We start from the raw sequence: 16,293 nt of genomic DNA on the forward strand, positions 1-16,293 counted from the left end.
AGGTGGCAGAAGTTACATCATCATTAAATGGATATGAGTGAATGTGATTTTCTGTCTTTTAGCTTTTATTGTGCTTCAGGTTAGGGCCCTTTGAAATAATGAGGAAAAAACAAATAATGCATTTGTAAGTACTACACTAGATTTCATAGTTTAGTTTAGTTTAGTTTACAAAACCACAACAATGTCTTACTGGATCCATAAGGGATTATCTTACAAAATATTTGTAATTGTCTGTTTTGAGTTGTGTAGGGTTAGGCCAATGCAGTCTTGCATGCTAATACACTCTTAAAATAACACATCAGATCTCAATGTGGATAAATTTCATGCTGGATATTTATACTGATATGGACTGGGTAATGTGTAAGGAACAAAATGAGGTCAAATCGTTTGTTGGTCATGAAAAATATCAAGCTATCAGGGACTGAATTCAAAGACATGAATGATGCAGCAGGCCAGTCCATTTAGCTAAAAAAGATGACTCAGTAGTTTATGTTTGGTCCCCATGTGCTTGTATGCATGCCTGATAACATCGAGGTATGCTCCTAATGAGACAACGGATGGTTTCCTCTCAGATCTGGACCAGGGCATCACTGAGCTCCTGGACACTCTGAGATGAAACATAATATCCCAGAGATGTTCGAGGTCAGGCGAGCGTGGGGTCATTCAGTGATGTCCTTTCCTTAACCCTTCAGAACCTGCCTGAATAGGCCTGGCATTGTACGGCGTACGGTCTGACAATGGGTCCAAGGATTTTATCCCTTTACTTGGCAGTCAGGGTGCCATTGTCGAGTCTGTGTGTCCCTCTATCCTCCCCAGACCATCACTGACCACCACCTCCACTGCTTCTCCGGACCCTTTCACGTGTGAACTTGCTTTCATCTGTGAAAAGCACATGGCACCAGTGGGGGTCAATGACCAATCACGCTCCACGGTACCGGGCAGTAAGCACAGGGCCCATTAGAGGCCGTCGGGACCTTAGAAGACCCTCATGAAGTCTGGTCAGAGACATTCATACCAGTGACCTGCTGGAGGTGATTTTGGAGGGCTCAATCTGTTACCGGTCCTGCTGATGGCCCTGTCCAGCTCTCCCAGAGTAACTGCCCATCTCATGAAATCTCCTTCATGCTCTTGAGGCCGTGCTGGGAGACACAACAAACCTCTGTAGGGTTCAGGTATCACCACCTCATGCTACCAGTAGTGACACCGACCATAGACGACTGTAAAACGGTCAGAAAAGTTGAGAAGGGGAAAAAGGTCAGTGGCCTCCAGCTATAAAACCATTGGTGATTTTGGGTTCTTCTCATGGTTGCCCATCTAGTGCACCTGTTGTTTTATTAACACCAAAGAAGCTCAAACTGATTAACAACTATGACTGCATGATATTGAGAAAATATGTGATACTACTGATGAATTTGGCGATGGTGTTATCTTTTTTTTTGAAGAAATGCTATTTTTATTAAATATCATTTAGATATGTAATTATCATACTGAATTAAACAGGTAAGACATATTCTTCTGATGTAATTACATTTAATTCAGGCTAAAAAAAACTTTATTTTCCGCTTTCTGCTTTGAGCCGCTAGGTTCATCTTTGCGCCTGTGGTCTAGCCAATAGTATAACAGTATAAGACCTACTTGGCGGGGAATTTAGTAAGGTCTCTTCTGATTGGTTTAATTTGGTCAATCTAAGCATGCAACACACAAGCGATAGACAGCTATCGCAACTCTCCAAGATATCGTGCATACTGTTAGCACAGCAAAGATCATTTCCCCGATATATCGTGCGGCCCTATTAACAACCTCCCCTTGAAATACTTGTGTGTTTTGTTAATTAATAAATCATCACGTGACAAACACATTTAATGTAGAAACATTTGGTCTGCTAAAGGGAGAATCAGCGAAGCTCTCAAAATATTTACTATACGGCCTTTTAAAAAAGCCCAACCTTGCTTTATGCTCATCGACCAAAACTTTTAAATACTGAGCCATGTGACAAAGAGGTGTTTGATGTAAACACACTGCTCAAAATGTAATCCTGTTAGTCATACCAAGCGTGACAGATTTTTTTGCCTTCATATCAATAAATGTGACGATCTTGTATCTTAAATCGGATACGACAGACACAGCACCACCTAACGGAGGAAACACAAACTGCATTTTAAAAGCCCCCCATCACCACCATCATATTTACTCACATAAAGCAACATGTATGGTTTCAAAAGCAATTTACTTTCTCAACACATTAAAGGAAATAGATAAAAAAAACAGTTTTGTCATTCGAGGAGGGAATTTACACAGGGTAATATGAATTGAAGACTTCACACAGTCTGTTCAATTGTGTTTATGCACACACAAACACGCACGCACACACACACACACACGCACGCACACAACTTCATTTCAATCGCAAAATGTATGCACCATTGAAACATTTACACACAATAAAACCCCCTCGGTTTTCCAGAGTAAAACAGTAAGACTCTTAAGACAGCACATTTTCTGAAACTATCGATCTAAGAATGACTATCATCATCATCCTCATTCTGCACAAGAAATCAAACCCAGGACAATTTACAAACACATCACTATACAGGGTAAGAAGTAAAAGTGGTCCATTCAGAGGTTGACCCATAGTGCGACACATGTCCGTTATTTCCTTGCTTATCTCGTGCGGGATTATTTTTATCTGCCGGTGACGAGCACATCTGCTTCGGCCTCTCTGCAGCTCTTTGTGCAAACCTGTAAACAGAGCCGTCTCTCGCGGTCCGTGCAAACGGTGGGAGGGATTGGGACTGTGGCATGATCAGCTGTGCTTTTATCGACTGCTGGTGGGCGTGTCACCGTAACCACGCCCACAGACTCAGTTTAGACCGAATGGGGAGTCTCATCACTGTGCTCGTCATTGCTTTGAGACGCCGTCTCGTACGTTTAAAAAGAAAACAGTATAAAAGGTCATCGACCCCCCCTCGGTGTGAGTACAGGACATATCTATGACTTAAATATTCATATTTATAGATATTTATATATGTATAGATTTATACAGCACTGCGTAACGATAGTTCCAGCTGCGGGTCAGTCTGCGCAGACGCGCAGGTTAACGAGGAGCGATTACGGGGCGGCACATCCGCTAATACACCCAGGACACGGGGACCCACTGAGCGGTGCTGGACACCACGTCGATGGCCTCCTCCAGCAGGCGGATGGTGTCATCGATCTCATTATTGATAATGGTCTGATCAAAATAATGCGTGTAGGAACGCTGAAGCCCCTCCGACTCTTTCTGCAGCCGCTGGAGAGACTCGTCCTGAAACAAACAAATGCGAACATCGGTGAGACACGAGCCGAACGAAAGACCGTAAAGATGCACTGAAGGAAAAAGAGCCACGTCAGTCAGGAGTCTCCAACCGTCCTGCACAGATGAACCCTCGATCAATCACAGCTAAACCAACTCAGTCGAATCACAGGCAGATGTGTTATGGTGCGTTCACACCAGACGCGAATGATGTGATAAGCACCAGTGATGTACATGTAAAGTCAATGCAAAGATGCGATAGACATCCTACGGCACAATTTGCGTGGATAAGGTGGCATGAATGAGGCTATACACACACAAATTGAGCATTTCAGGCACTTGATGCGAGCAACGTGTGATTCACATGTTGAGAAATGTGAACTTTGGCAGATATTCACGCCACGTTAACCAATCAGGAGCTTGCTTTAGTAGTGACGTGATTACGACAGAGCGAGCAGAGGAAGAAATACAAAACAACAATGAAGGACAAAATCATCGTCGCTGTATGTGGACACCTGGAGCTCTACGACACATCTTCGTACTTTTATAGGAACAGGAATAAAATAGATCTTGCTTGGAAGAAAGTGAGTGAGGAGGTTGGACAATCTGATAAGTTATATGTATTGAGACTCAAGCTAGCTAAAGCCGGTAAATTGAGCTCAGGGTTTCCCGCAGCACTTTTCAGTTCGGGCGGCCCACCTAAGCTGGGATACCCTACCACCTTAATTAGGTCTTCCAAAAAAAATTCCACCAAACGCCACATGGCCAAAATGAGAGAAAGACATGGTCTGTCACTGTCTGGAGGATAACTAGCCTGTTGATAAAACATTTAATTCATTACTAATCTAGTATGTGTTCATTTTCTGTCATAGTTTCTTCAAAATTGAGTTTTATTTGAGTGTTTAAATAAATATATATATTTTTTTTCATCATGACGTGTACGCCCCTTTGATTGCCATGCCCCCGGCCCGCACACCTGCACAACCCTACCACCTTAACTAATACATTTTCTGCGGGAAACCCTGGAGCTTATTCTATGTTCAAGCGTCCAACTACGAGTGAATAGCGTAATTTATCCACTTGATTGGCGTCTGGTGTGAACACACAGAGAGCGGGGTTGAACTAAAATATAAAGCAAGGCAGATCTCAGGGTTGGAGATCCCTGGGCTTTATAAATCAAACTGAATAGAGAAGACACATGATCTTAATCTAGACTGAAACACAACCATCACAGAAAGACATCATTTTAAATACACCTACTGAGTCCATCCTTGAAACGAGCACACATCTGCTTTCATCAAATTCACCGAACGCAAAAATCTGCTATTTGATTTGAAATAAAGTTTGATTTCCCCTTCACAACACTTAATCAGAGGCATCAAAGCTCATCAAAACAAGCAGGGCAGATCAAAGTGTTGATGCTTAAGGATGAAGACAAGCAGACATCTGGATGATCAGAATTAGAGATCAATATGAGTCATTTAGCTTTGAGATACAAAGTTAACTCTTCGCTTTTTCTGATGGTTTGAGGTTTCTCATGATCATCATACAGTATATCAGATGTCAGCATCTAAAACAACAATCACTGCCAGTTAGAAAGAGGAACAGATCAATTCAGCGTTGTAGGATTACTGTAATAGGTGACTGACTTAAATACAAGCTGAATATCAATTGAATATAAAAGGTGACGTTTCACAGGATGACTCGGGGCGTTTCTGTACTCACGGGCAAATTCCTGCACCATCTCGGCAGCTGAGCACAGCACACAGAAACGGCAAAAACAAAAAGCGTTGCACAGAAGCAGACATGCAGTTTGAGTGACAGGAGAGACATGCAAAGAGAAACATTCAAGTCGGACGATGGTTAAATCTAAAAGGATCGTGGCAGACACGGAGGCGGTCAGGACGTCCTCACCTCATTCATAGCAGGTGTGATAGTTGGTGCGGCGATGAACACCACGTGCGGCGCGAATTCGGCCGTCCGCAACACCTTCAACGCCTTTAAGAACGCACAAACATAAACTCGTATCAGAACAGGTCACAAATAACACAATGCGGCTTCTGTCAGAAGAGATTCAGAGTACCTGAGGCTCCACGTCCAGGATGGCGATCATACCCTGCTCGTGGATCTTGCGGATGGTCTCGAGGCGCGTGCCGTACATGGCGTCCTCGTGGCTGCCGTACTCCAGATAATCGTTATTAGAGATGTCCTGCATCATCTGCTCGTGCGTCACAAAGTAATAGTTCTTCCCGTTCTCCTCGTCCTTCTTGGGCGGTCTGGTCGTGTCTGATTGACGGTTGTGGAAAGAGACAAAAAGTCATTTCCATGTCGTTCATGTTTGATTAATTCACTCTTGTCTGCCTTTCTTACGTGGAATAGGATACGCAAATCTGTCCGGATGTTTTGCGATCAGCGTGTTCTTGATGTGTCTCCTGCCGACCCCGTGAGCACCTGCGGCAAACATCGGGTCAGTTCACCATGAACAGGGTCATCATAAACAAGATAAAGAAGCGTTTCATACCCAGCAGCACTAGAGTTTTCCTCTTGAACGCAGGTAACTTCACCACCTCCTCGTATGTGACCAGATCTAGTTGGTCAAAGGCTTAAAAACAAAACAAAAATGAGAGCAGCATGAGAGACGAGAAGCTAAAACTAGATGTAAATGATCGCTATAAAGCCTCCCGATCAGGTGCTGTGTTTCATTTGTATGTCTCGGGTCTGATAAAGACTTAGCTTTCCTCAGTTTTAAAAAAGTCTGCAGTAAAGTAAATCAATCAGACTCTTTTCTTGGAAATGATCAGCACTTCACTGTTTTAAATAAAAGAGACACACGTCTGTCTGTCAATCATTTATCCATCGATCTAATGAGAAACATTCATATAAGAGAACCTGACTCAGATGATCACTGCTGGTGACAAATAGAAAAAAACAAACAACTGTTACTCAAGACAGAAAGCAAAAGAAGATTGACACGATTAGTTACTTACATGCGGGGGAGCCGTTAGGGTGAGACAGCGTGTAAAATGGACAGGGTCAGTTAAACACACATTACAATACAACACAACACAACTGAAACAGCCACACACACACTCACATTTGACACATCCCATCAACACATCTCAGACGTGAAGAAGTACATTCATTAAAGAAACAAACTCAAAACACCCAAAGTCAAACTAATATTGATATTTGTGTTTATGTCATTGAGAAGCTCCGCCCACACTGAAGTCTATTTATATAGCATATACTTAATATTGACATCTTAAACTGACTACAGAACAGTCAAAATAAAGTAATCCTGAAAAAAGCAAGAGATCAATGTGAAAGACTGACATTTATTCAAGGTGATTAGATATAAAATAACATTTATACAAATCTTCATCATCTGAGCTATATGTAGTGTAAGGGTGTTTTCAGACCTGTAGATCCATTGCTTTGTTCTGAAACCGGGGGTTAAAGCGCTACAATGCTGCACTTTCATGTTGGTTCAGTTTGCGTTCACAAGGCAATATTTCCTATAGGGATCGACCGATATGGGGGGGGGGGGTGCCAATGCCGATTCTTTGGAGCCGATACTGCTTTTGCTCACTCAATTTACATCATAAAAATGACACAATGATGATGCCAACTGTTACAAGTTTTAATTTAAACATTTATTGAACTTAAAAAAAAAACCTATATTTAACAAATAGTAAAAACAGGTGAGGGTGCTATGGAACCACGAACTGCACTCTCCACAATGACGAGGAACTATCAGCAAAAGTTATTGATTTCTCGCACTTTACTACTACAAATATATATATAGAGATGAGAAAAAACCCCAGCTTTGTCCAGCTATGATCAGCTGTTAGGCTGAGCTTTCAATTTTGTCATGGAAAGGTTGGTTGTTTATAGTCACATGACCTGCAATCACTTCCAGCACTCTGTCTGTAAATAATGTCGGAAAAAATCGGCAAACACGGCAGCCACGTATCGGCCGATTAGGGCTGAGTATCGATTCAGATTTTCCAGATCGTTTCAATTTCGATTCACAAGCTACCAAATCGATTCGATTTCGATTCTCGATTCAATTTTCGATTCTGGTTCTCGGACCGGTTTTTATACTCTATTCAACTCAATGAATATAGATTTAATACAAATACTAGATTAATAAAAAGAACAGTGAACAGCATGTTACAAGTGGGTAATTAATAAAATCGACAAAGCACCTGAAACCGCCATTTTAAGCACTGAATGAATGAATGACAGGCTTGCCTCTTGCTCCTTGGTAACATGCGCTAGGCAAAAAAAGAGGGTGACATCTAGTGAAGAAGACTAGTAATTTGATTAATGTTAATCTTTCGTTCAATGTTTGCAGAAATAAATATGAAAGAAAAAAATCGATTCTGCTATTTGAGAATCGATTCTGAATCGACCACGTTTAAAAAAAAAACGATTAATCGAAAAATCGTTTTTTTTTTTTTTTGCCCAGCCCTACGGCCGATACACATAAAACTCACAAAAATCGTCCCGATATATTGGCTGGCGGATATATCGGTCTATCACTAATTTCCAAACGAACCAGAGTCACGCGTGAGAAAACTCTTCTTTGATTGGTCAGAGCGCATCTGTTTATCTAAAGTTGTCCATCAGGATTGACAGACATCAGCTTTTCACAAGGAACAGGTGCGCTTTGGTTTTCAATGGTGTTGACGTGAGCTCATGGTTAATAAAGCAATAAGAGCCTGTTCATTGGTCCGTTGGGTCGGATTGCTTTCCGCTCCAGAGTTTGTTTAAAATCGGAGCGGTTGTTTTGATGCGAATCCGAGCGCGATTGCCGTGTTCACATATGCCTAAACGAAACGAACCAAGGAAGAAAACGCACAAGGTTCCAAAATATGTCTGCACAAAAGAAATAAAATGTAAGGGGCGTGGCTTGTGTGATTGACAGGTGTTCCAGTGGAAATGTGGCGTGTGGGTGCGGTCATGAGGACATAAAGCACTGTTCACTGTGTTACTCATTCAGCAGATGTTTAATGGAGATAAATCACTCGTAAATCTGTGTGCTGCTGGTTACCTGCGTTGTGTTTGGCTAAATATTTGTCCTTGTACTGTTTCTTCTTTTTGCCAAACCACGTACAGCTGGCCTGCTGCTCCTGTTTAGTTTTCTCCATCGCTATACACGCAACGCGCCTGATGAACACACACAAACACACACACACACACACACAGACACAGATTAGATCCAGCTGAAGACTGATAAGATCTCTCATTGAAAGTGACATTAATCTGATGTCTCTCACCACTCCTGTAGCTCAGGTGAGGGGATCAAACCCGCCGTGCCGTTCTTCGTGTTCTCCAGTTTACCCTGCCACCAGTTGTGATCGTCCTTACTGATGATCTGAATGATGTCACCCACTCGAAAGCGAATCCCCGCCTCTTTACAGGGAATGAGGTCGTCTTTAGCGGGCTCGTACTCAAACTGCGCTCGTACGTATATCTAAAAACAACATGTGACCGTAAAATGCTCAGATTATTGACTGATATTAAAAATATAGAAGCAAGAGTCTCACATACAGAGACGTACGGCAGGAAAATGACAAAAAACATCTGGAGTTTAAATGGAAAAAAAAACAATTATAAAACTAGTCACTCACCTTCTGAAAGATTTTATCCTTGACTGCTGTGCTGGAGATCTACAGGTTTAAAAGCATCACACACACAAACACACACACACAGAGATATCTATAAGCTGAACAGCATTAACAGCAGTGTTAAATATTTATTCACACCTGACACAGCGACAAAACCTCTTCCTCATGTAAGTCAAGCACTGTACTATACTATAGATCTGATCTAAAATCAGTCCAGAAAAACCTGAAACTGACTGCTGAAGTCTTGTGTTTTAGATTGAAGTTAATGAGTGACTGGAGCACAATTCACTTTATTATTTAGTTGTGTAAATATTTGTAGTATTAGTTTAATCTGTGATTTGTTTGGTGTGAACAAACCTTTAGATGAAACATGTGAGAGAATAAAACACACACATAATACCACCACAAATAAACACATACACACAAATGCGCACACACACTCAGGTTACTCAATAAATATATTGTGTAAAGTATACACCATCAGCTCTGAGATGAATTCAATCTTACCTGTCGTCCTTTGGGTTGAATAGTTGATGGCAAATCCTGCACAGAAAATATTTTAATTTAAAACTTTGTGATTCAAAGTAATAATGTTTCCTTAAATAAAAAAAAAAAGATATATTCTGCAGGTTAACAATTAAGCAAAACAGGTTAAAGGTCACGTTCTTCCTGATCCCATTTTTTAAACCCTAGTTAGTGTGTAATGTTACTGTAAATAATACCTGTACAATGACAAAGCTCAAAGTTTACTACCAGGCGATATATTTTCTTTAACAGAATTCCTCTTTCAAAGCCTACAACGAACGGCCGGTTTGGACTACAGCCCTCTATTTCCTGCTTTAATGACGTCAGTAAAACGTTTTTTTTTTTTACTAAACTCCGCCCACATGAATACGTCAGTCACCAGCTTTGGCTCAAACGGCTCTGCTAAGCTAAGCTGCTGTTGAATCACAACACATTAAACAAACTACACAATCAGAACTTGACACATATTTCTGAAGGAGGGACTTCACATAACAAGGAAGACATCAGACAGTTTTAAGGAGAGTGAAAACAGTGCTATAGAGAAAAATAAATAATGCGAACACATGTTATATTGCACACTTAAAAACACAATCAAAACTTCAAAAACACAGAAAGAACGAGACCTTTAAAAACACAAACTATTAAAATTCAATTGATTTATCATGAAATGATATGAGAATATTATGTGGTAATAATGTTGAAATGTTTAGTTATTTTGTTCATTGAAAGTCTTACTAAGATTGAGCTGGTGACACTGGAGTGTCCATTAGCAGGAGATTGTCTGGAAAGATCCGGTGACTCCTTCTGAAACACAAATCAAATGACAATGATGTCACTATTCTCTTATGATGTCAGAAAAAATGAGAAAACGGAGATGTACGCACGACTGTAGGACAGATGAGGTTTAGTGATTCATACTAGTGTCAATTCTGAATTAATGACCTTTCATGAACTCAGATTTGGTCAAATGAAGAGTTTATCATCTTAACTTGAAGAGAATATTGATAATAAACCCAGTGTGTAGATCTATCTGATCTGATCAATATATAGAAAGAGAGAGAGAGCACTTACATCACAGGACAAAGACTGACTGCGGTAGCTGGGTACAATCTTGAATGTAATACTGCCTCTCATCTCTCTCTGTGTGACACAAGAAGACGTAAAGAGTTTTCACTGCTTTCTACACATTATAATCCTCATGTTTGAATCAGACAGACTGATCTCTCAATCTGATCTTCACACACCAGCATCTTCTGCAGCTGTTCTACAGTCTGATTGGCCACACTGATGCCGTTAATCTCACGGATCTCATCGCCGACGTGAAGCGTACCTGAGAAACACATTCAGTGGTCATGAATGACAAACACACGTATCCCATGATGCATGATGAATAATGTCAGTACCTTGTCTATGGATCATTCCTCCGTGCATTATTCTAGCCACGATACAGTGATTTAAATCATTCATCTTCAGAGTAATGCCCTGAAAACACAACAATAAACAAGGCACCATTTATATACGCATGACTGCCATAAGAGTTTGCTGAGAAACTATGTTTACTCGTCGTTGCTGATATGTTATTGACTGAGCATGTTCAGAAAGGTTCATAAGCTAAGTGAGTTAAGTGTTTGTGTGTTGTTCAGCACCATGGGTTCATCCGTGTTCTTCTGGAACTGGACGAGCCGAACACGCGTGACGTTCTCCAGGTCCATGTCTCCGTTGACGCTCTCGGGCGAGTCTCCGTTCAGGTACGGTGAGGTCGGAGGAGGAGTCACTCTCAAAGCATCGTCGCTGTAAACCTCGTGAGCCACCACATCGTGTGTCTGCAGTAAAGCCTGCGTGGCACAGAATCCACAGGTTTACATCTTCAGATACGATCAGTACATGTTAAGATTAACACGAGACACGCAGCACATGAGAGAGATTACTCAGTGTTCGTGTGTCTAGTCTGTCACATTAACCGACCTCTCATAACAAACCTTAAACCACAGCTAGAGTCATAAAAGGGGAAATATCTATCAATACTTCATTTTCCCATCATTCTGTGCAGTAGTTGATAGTTGACATGATGGCGTATGTGTGAGGTCTCTGCGGCGCTCGTGCAAAAACACCTTCTGTCTCAAACAGGATAAACGGCTTCAGTCTTAACCTGACTGACATACATTTACTGCCTGTACACTTTCAATACATTAACACATAAAAACCATTCTCAGCTGAATATAAAGCAGTATGTCAATTAAAAAGCACAATTCTGTCTAAATCTTAACTCGCCGATTTCTTTATAAACGATCAGCTGCTAGCCCAGAATTCCTCAGTCTTGTTTTCCAGAGCAGGACCTCTGTATCCGTGTTCATTTCATCTGTGTGTAGTACTCCATGTACTCATGCTGTGTGATCTCATCTAAATGACACACACTGGGTTTCCCCCGTCTCCCTCAGTGACCCCGCGTCTCCACGACAACAACCTCATTCTGATCGGCCTCGGACGTATTAAAGCCAATCGGCTGTTAAAGCGTCTGCTTCACTGGATCATTTACAAGATACGCTGAGCCAAAGGATTTGAGTCACGTCAGCTCAGATTCACCCTGAAAATAACAATGACCTCAGGGTTTGAAATAAAAGTTCATCCTCTGATGTACTCAGCTGGTGCTATTAAACTCTTGCCGCAGGTGTTTTTATATTTAACCCACCATGAAATGAGGCTGTGTGAGAATCCTCTTGAGTTCTTTAGCCTCCATGTTCTCCGGGTAACACGAGATGGTCTCCAATACCTGTTGAGCAAACATGAGAAGATGTGTCATGCGTTAAAGAGATGAAGCGCTGGTGAATATGATGTCTACTTTACCTCTTTAGCTCTCTGGACGGCATCACTGGGGGGATTTCTGATCTGAGGTGATGATCTGGTGTTGATTTTATCATACAGCTACAACACACACAGAGAAAGAGAGACTATTACTTACTATATACTTTGTTTTATTTTTACTTTTATTTGCACTATTTGCAAATGCTTTGGCGATTCAAATGTACAGTTTTTGTCATTCCAATAAAGCACAATTAAAATAAAATTGGAAAGGAAGAGAAGAAGATTAAAGGGGTCATATTATGAGATTTGTATGATGTTTTTAAAAATTTCATTAATCTTAAAATACTCCACAGATCATTTATTATATATGTATGTATGTGTGTGTGTGTGTGTGTGTGTGTGTGTGTGTGTATATATACACTGATCACAATGATGGTGGTTTGTTGTAATTGAAACTTTCTCTCTGCATTAAATATCAGTGCTGTGGTTTGATAGTGCAGATAAAGGGGGAGTAATTATTGTAATTCACCTTGCTACCTACCTCACAAAACAGGCGAAATCTGAACAATCTATTTTTTCACATGCTTGCAGAAAATGGCTAACCCAAACTAAGTTACTCGGTTGATCTTTATTAAATTTTCTAGATTGATAGAAGCACTGGGGACCCAATTATAGCACTTAATAAAATTATTCACTTCAGTCATTCAGACACACACACACACACACACACACACACACACACACAGGTACATACACACATTCTGGTTTCCATGTTTTGTGGGGACATTCCATAGACGTAATGTATTTTATACCACACAAACTGTATATTCTATTCCCCTTACCTGCCCCATTCCCTAACCCCAACCATCACACAAAACTTTCTGATACTTCACACTCTCAATAAACATCATTCTGTTTGATTTATAAGCATGTTTCCTCATGGGGACATCAAAATGTCCCCACAAGGTCACAAAAACACTGGTATTCCTATCTTTATGGGGACAATTGGTCCCCACAACGTGATAATTACCAGGTACACACACACACACACACACACACACACACACACACACACACACACACACACACAGGTACACATGCACACACACAAACACATACACACACCATACACACAAACACACACACACACACACACACACACACGCATTAAAAAGGTTCAATAAAGAGTTAAAGTTGCATTTCATATTTTACATTATATGTTTAATGAATTAGTTTATTTGTGCAAAGATATACAAATATTCAATAAATAAACACATACATAAAATGTGTGTGAGGTCATTTAGTAAATGTTTGTTTTCTTTAAAACTGTTTTATTTTATTTTCATTTTATTTTAATTGAAATATTTAAATGTAAGAACTAATACATAATATCTAATTAAATGGTTTGTTTAAAAATGTTTTTTAATTCAATTAATATTTACTCAATTTCATGAATAATGCACATCCAGTATATAATAGTAATAAACTTATTAAAATGATTTCAATGTTTGTTTTATTGGCAGCAGAACTGTTGTAAACACATTAATCCTATTCAATATATTATTCAGCAAACACAATTAAAGATAAAGATTACTGATAACACAAACGCTTCGACTGTATTTCATTCCTCTAGAGCTTATTTCATTTTTTCCAAAGTGTTTGTGTTACAAATAAACCCAACAAACAAACAAACAAACACACACACACACACACACACACACACATATATTTGCACACATGCACGCGCGCACACACAAAGAGTTTCTGCAAACATAAGCAACACCATGAACTTTAACAGCACACAGATCTTCACCACATCCCGTCATTACATTAGGACAAGAAAACCTAACGCACACAACTAGTTGAGTTTTACTCTAGTACAGAAATACTGAATCTTTAACCACATTTAAAGACTCGAGACTCATCCGACTCTTCACAGACGGACTTTCATTTGACTTTTGTCTAGACTGTGGGTGTGTTGTGTATGAATACTACACCAAAATCGATTTCAATCTGACAAATCAAACCTTTGACATTGAAACAAATTCACAGCAACTCATCAGCGATCTTTTGAAAGGACATTAAATGAAGATATTTACAAACAGGAAGTTTCTCTATCCTACAACACAAATATAACCCTACAGGTGCGACTGATGTCACTTCACAAAAATGTTTCATAGTTTATAATCTTTTGATTAAATTAAGGCTTAAATGTCCAAAATTATTTTCTATACCAAAGATATAATAAATATAATTTCTTACTATTATGATTAAGATTCATTTACAATACAAGATTAAAGGGATAGTTCACTAAAATATAAAAATTCTGTTATCATTTTCTCTCCTCATGTTGTTTTAAACCTGTATGTGTTTATTCTGATGAAAACAAAAGAAAACAAGATGCTTACAATCGATTGTGTGCTTACCATCATGTATCTAAATATCTTCTTTTGTGTTCATCAGAATAAACTCATACAGATCTAGAACAACATTAGGATGAGGGAATGATGACAGAATTGTCATTTTTTGGTGACTTTTAAATGTGTTGAATAATGAGTCCTTCATCACTGCTTTAAAAACATCTCAGATCTCATGAAGCTGCTTGATTCAATTTTACTATAGTCTATAAAATGTGTCATTTACATTGTGTTTGATAATGTCCTCATAAATACAGTAAAGGGATGTTTAATTTTATAAAAATGTATGTTCACATGATGGTTATGTTTAAAGAATGGTAATCTTAGTAAGAAAACCACTACGATTGAGTCTGAAGAAGTGTGTGTGTGTGTGTGTGTGTGTGTGTGTGTGTGTGTGTGTGTGTGTGTACCTGGTAATTATCACGTTGTGGGGACCAATTGTCCCCACAAAGATAGGAATACCAGTGTTTTTGTGACCTTGTGGGGACATTTTGATGTCCCCATGAGGAAACAAGCTTATAAATCAAACAAGATGATGTTTATTGAAAATCTAAGGCACAAGAAAGGTTTTTGTGATGGTTGGGGTTAGGGAATGGGGCAGGTAAGGGGAATAGAATATACAGTTTGTATGGTATAAAATGCATTACGTCTATGGAATGTCCCCACAAAACATGGAAACCAGAATGTGTGTGTGTGTGTGTGTGTGTGTGTGTGTGTGTGCTTACATCTAGCAGTGTGTGCAGATGTTGGTCTTGGAAGACGCTGTGCAGGAAGTCCAGATCTTTCTCACTGCAGTCAGTCAGAGCGTGAATTTCCTCTAGACTGTCCAGTACTTGAGACACAGCCCCTAAATACACAAAATATACACACACACACACACACACACACACACACACACACACAGAGAGCAAAGCATCATCAGTTCATGGTTGTAAATCAGGGGGAGTAAATGTAAATGCAGTGCTTCCCACAAATAAAAAAAACACTTATGGGAGTAGCTGATATAATTTTTGTTGTATTACATAGAGAGCTTAATATCTTTTTTGTTTTTATATTTTCTGTCTTTAAAAATAAAAATGTAACCCTCGGCTAAGTGTGCTATTTTAAACGTGATTCTAGTTCTAGTGCACTTATGTTTGCTTCCATTGTTTACTTCATTTGTAAATGGCTTTGGAGGAAGGAAGGAAAAACTTTATTGTCTGTAACAAGAGACAGAAATTTGTCTTTGACTTTGACAAGACAGGCTCAGATAACATTAAAACAACTAGACAATACTCAGATTCGCTCGACAAACATACACGTGCAAAAATCTAAAATATGATTTCTTCTATAAATGATTATTCAGTGCAGTAATAGCCATGGGAATGAAAGATTTTTCGTATATGTTTTGTCTTGCAAGTGGGACTCTATAACGTCCACCTGATGGCAATAACTGTAGACAATAATAAGTGACGGATAAACCCTGATTAAAATCTCCTAACCCACACTAAAATCTCTGAGTTTCTTCAGCAGGTGTAGACGCTGCTGGGCTTTGGTATACACAGTGTCTAGATGCTGTGAGAAGGACATAGATGTATCAATCTCTGTTTTTAAAACATTGTCTTGTTTAACTGGATAAAAGCAT

General features: G+C 39.6%; 1 protein-coding gene across 4 annotated transcripts in view; it reads right to left on the reverse strand.

The window, feature by feature from the left end:
- Positions 1-1,579: 1,579 nt before the first annotated feature.
- caskb (calcium/calmodulin-dependent serine protein kinase b) overlaps positions 1,580-16,293 on the reverse strand; it is a 37,510-nt gene continuing 22,796 nt past the window's right edge. For 2 of the 4 annotated variants that reach the window (XM_065274793.2, XM_065274790.2), the window contains 17 exons: positions 15,395-15,516; positions 12,295-12,372; positions 12,140-12,220; positions 11,097-11,285; positions 10,854-10,932; positions 10,695-10,780; positions 10,522-10,590; positions 10,186-10,254; positions 9,433-9,468; positions 8,929-8,967; positions 8,575-8,771; positions 8,349-8,464; positions 5,814-5,894; positions 5,663-5,743; positions 5,376-5,578; positions 5,207-5,290; positions 1,581-3,304 (listed from right to left, as the gene is read on the reverse strand). In XM_065274793.2, the coding sequence (XP_065130865.1) occupies positions 3,128-3,304; positions 5,207-5,290; positions 5,376-5,578; positions 5,663-5,743; positions 5,814-5,894; positions 8,349-8,464; positions 8,575-8,771; positions 8,929-8,967; positions 9,433-9,468; positions 10,186-10,254; positions 10,522-10,590; positions 10,695-10,780; positions 10,854-10,932; positions 11,097-11,285; positions 12,140-12,220; positions 12,295-12,372; positions 15,395-15,516 (1,787 nt within the window). In that variant the 3' untranslated portion in view covers positions 1,581-3,127. Of the gene's footprint in view, positions 3,305-5,206; positions 5,291-5,375; positions 5,579-5,662; positions 5,744-5,813; positions 5,895-8,348; positions 8,465-8,574; positions 8,772-8,928; positions 8,968-9,432; positions 9,469-10,185; positions 10,255-10,521; positions 10,591-10,694; positions 10,781-10,853; positions 10,933-11,096; positions 11,286-12,139; positions 12,221-12,294; positions 12,373-15,394; positions 15,517-16,293 lie in introns of all 4 variants that reach the window. The other 2 variants (XM_065274791.2, XM_065274792.2) reach the window with 2 other exon arrangements.

Source organism: Paramisgurnus dabryanus, chromosome 7 (genome assembly GCF_030506205.2).
Source record: "Paramisgurnus dabryanus chromosome 7, PD_genome_1.1, whole genome shotgun sequence".
In the NCBI taxonomy this organism is placed as follows: domain Eukaryota; kingdom Metazoa; phylum Chordata; class Actinopteri; order Cypriniformes; family Cobitidae; genus Paramisgurnus; species Paramisgurnus dabryanus.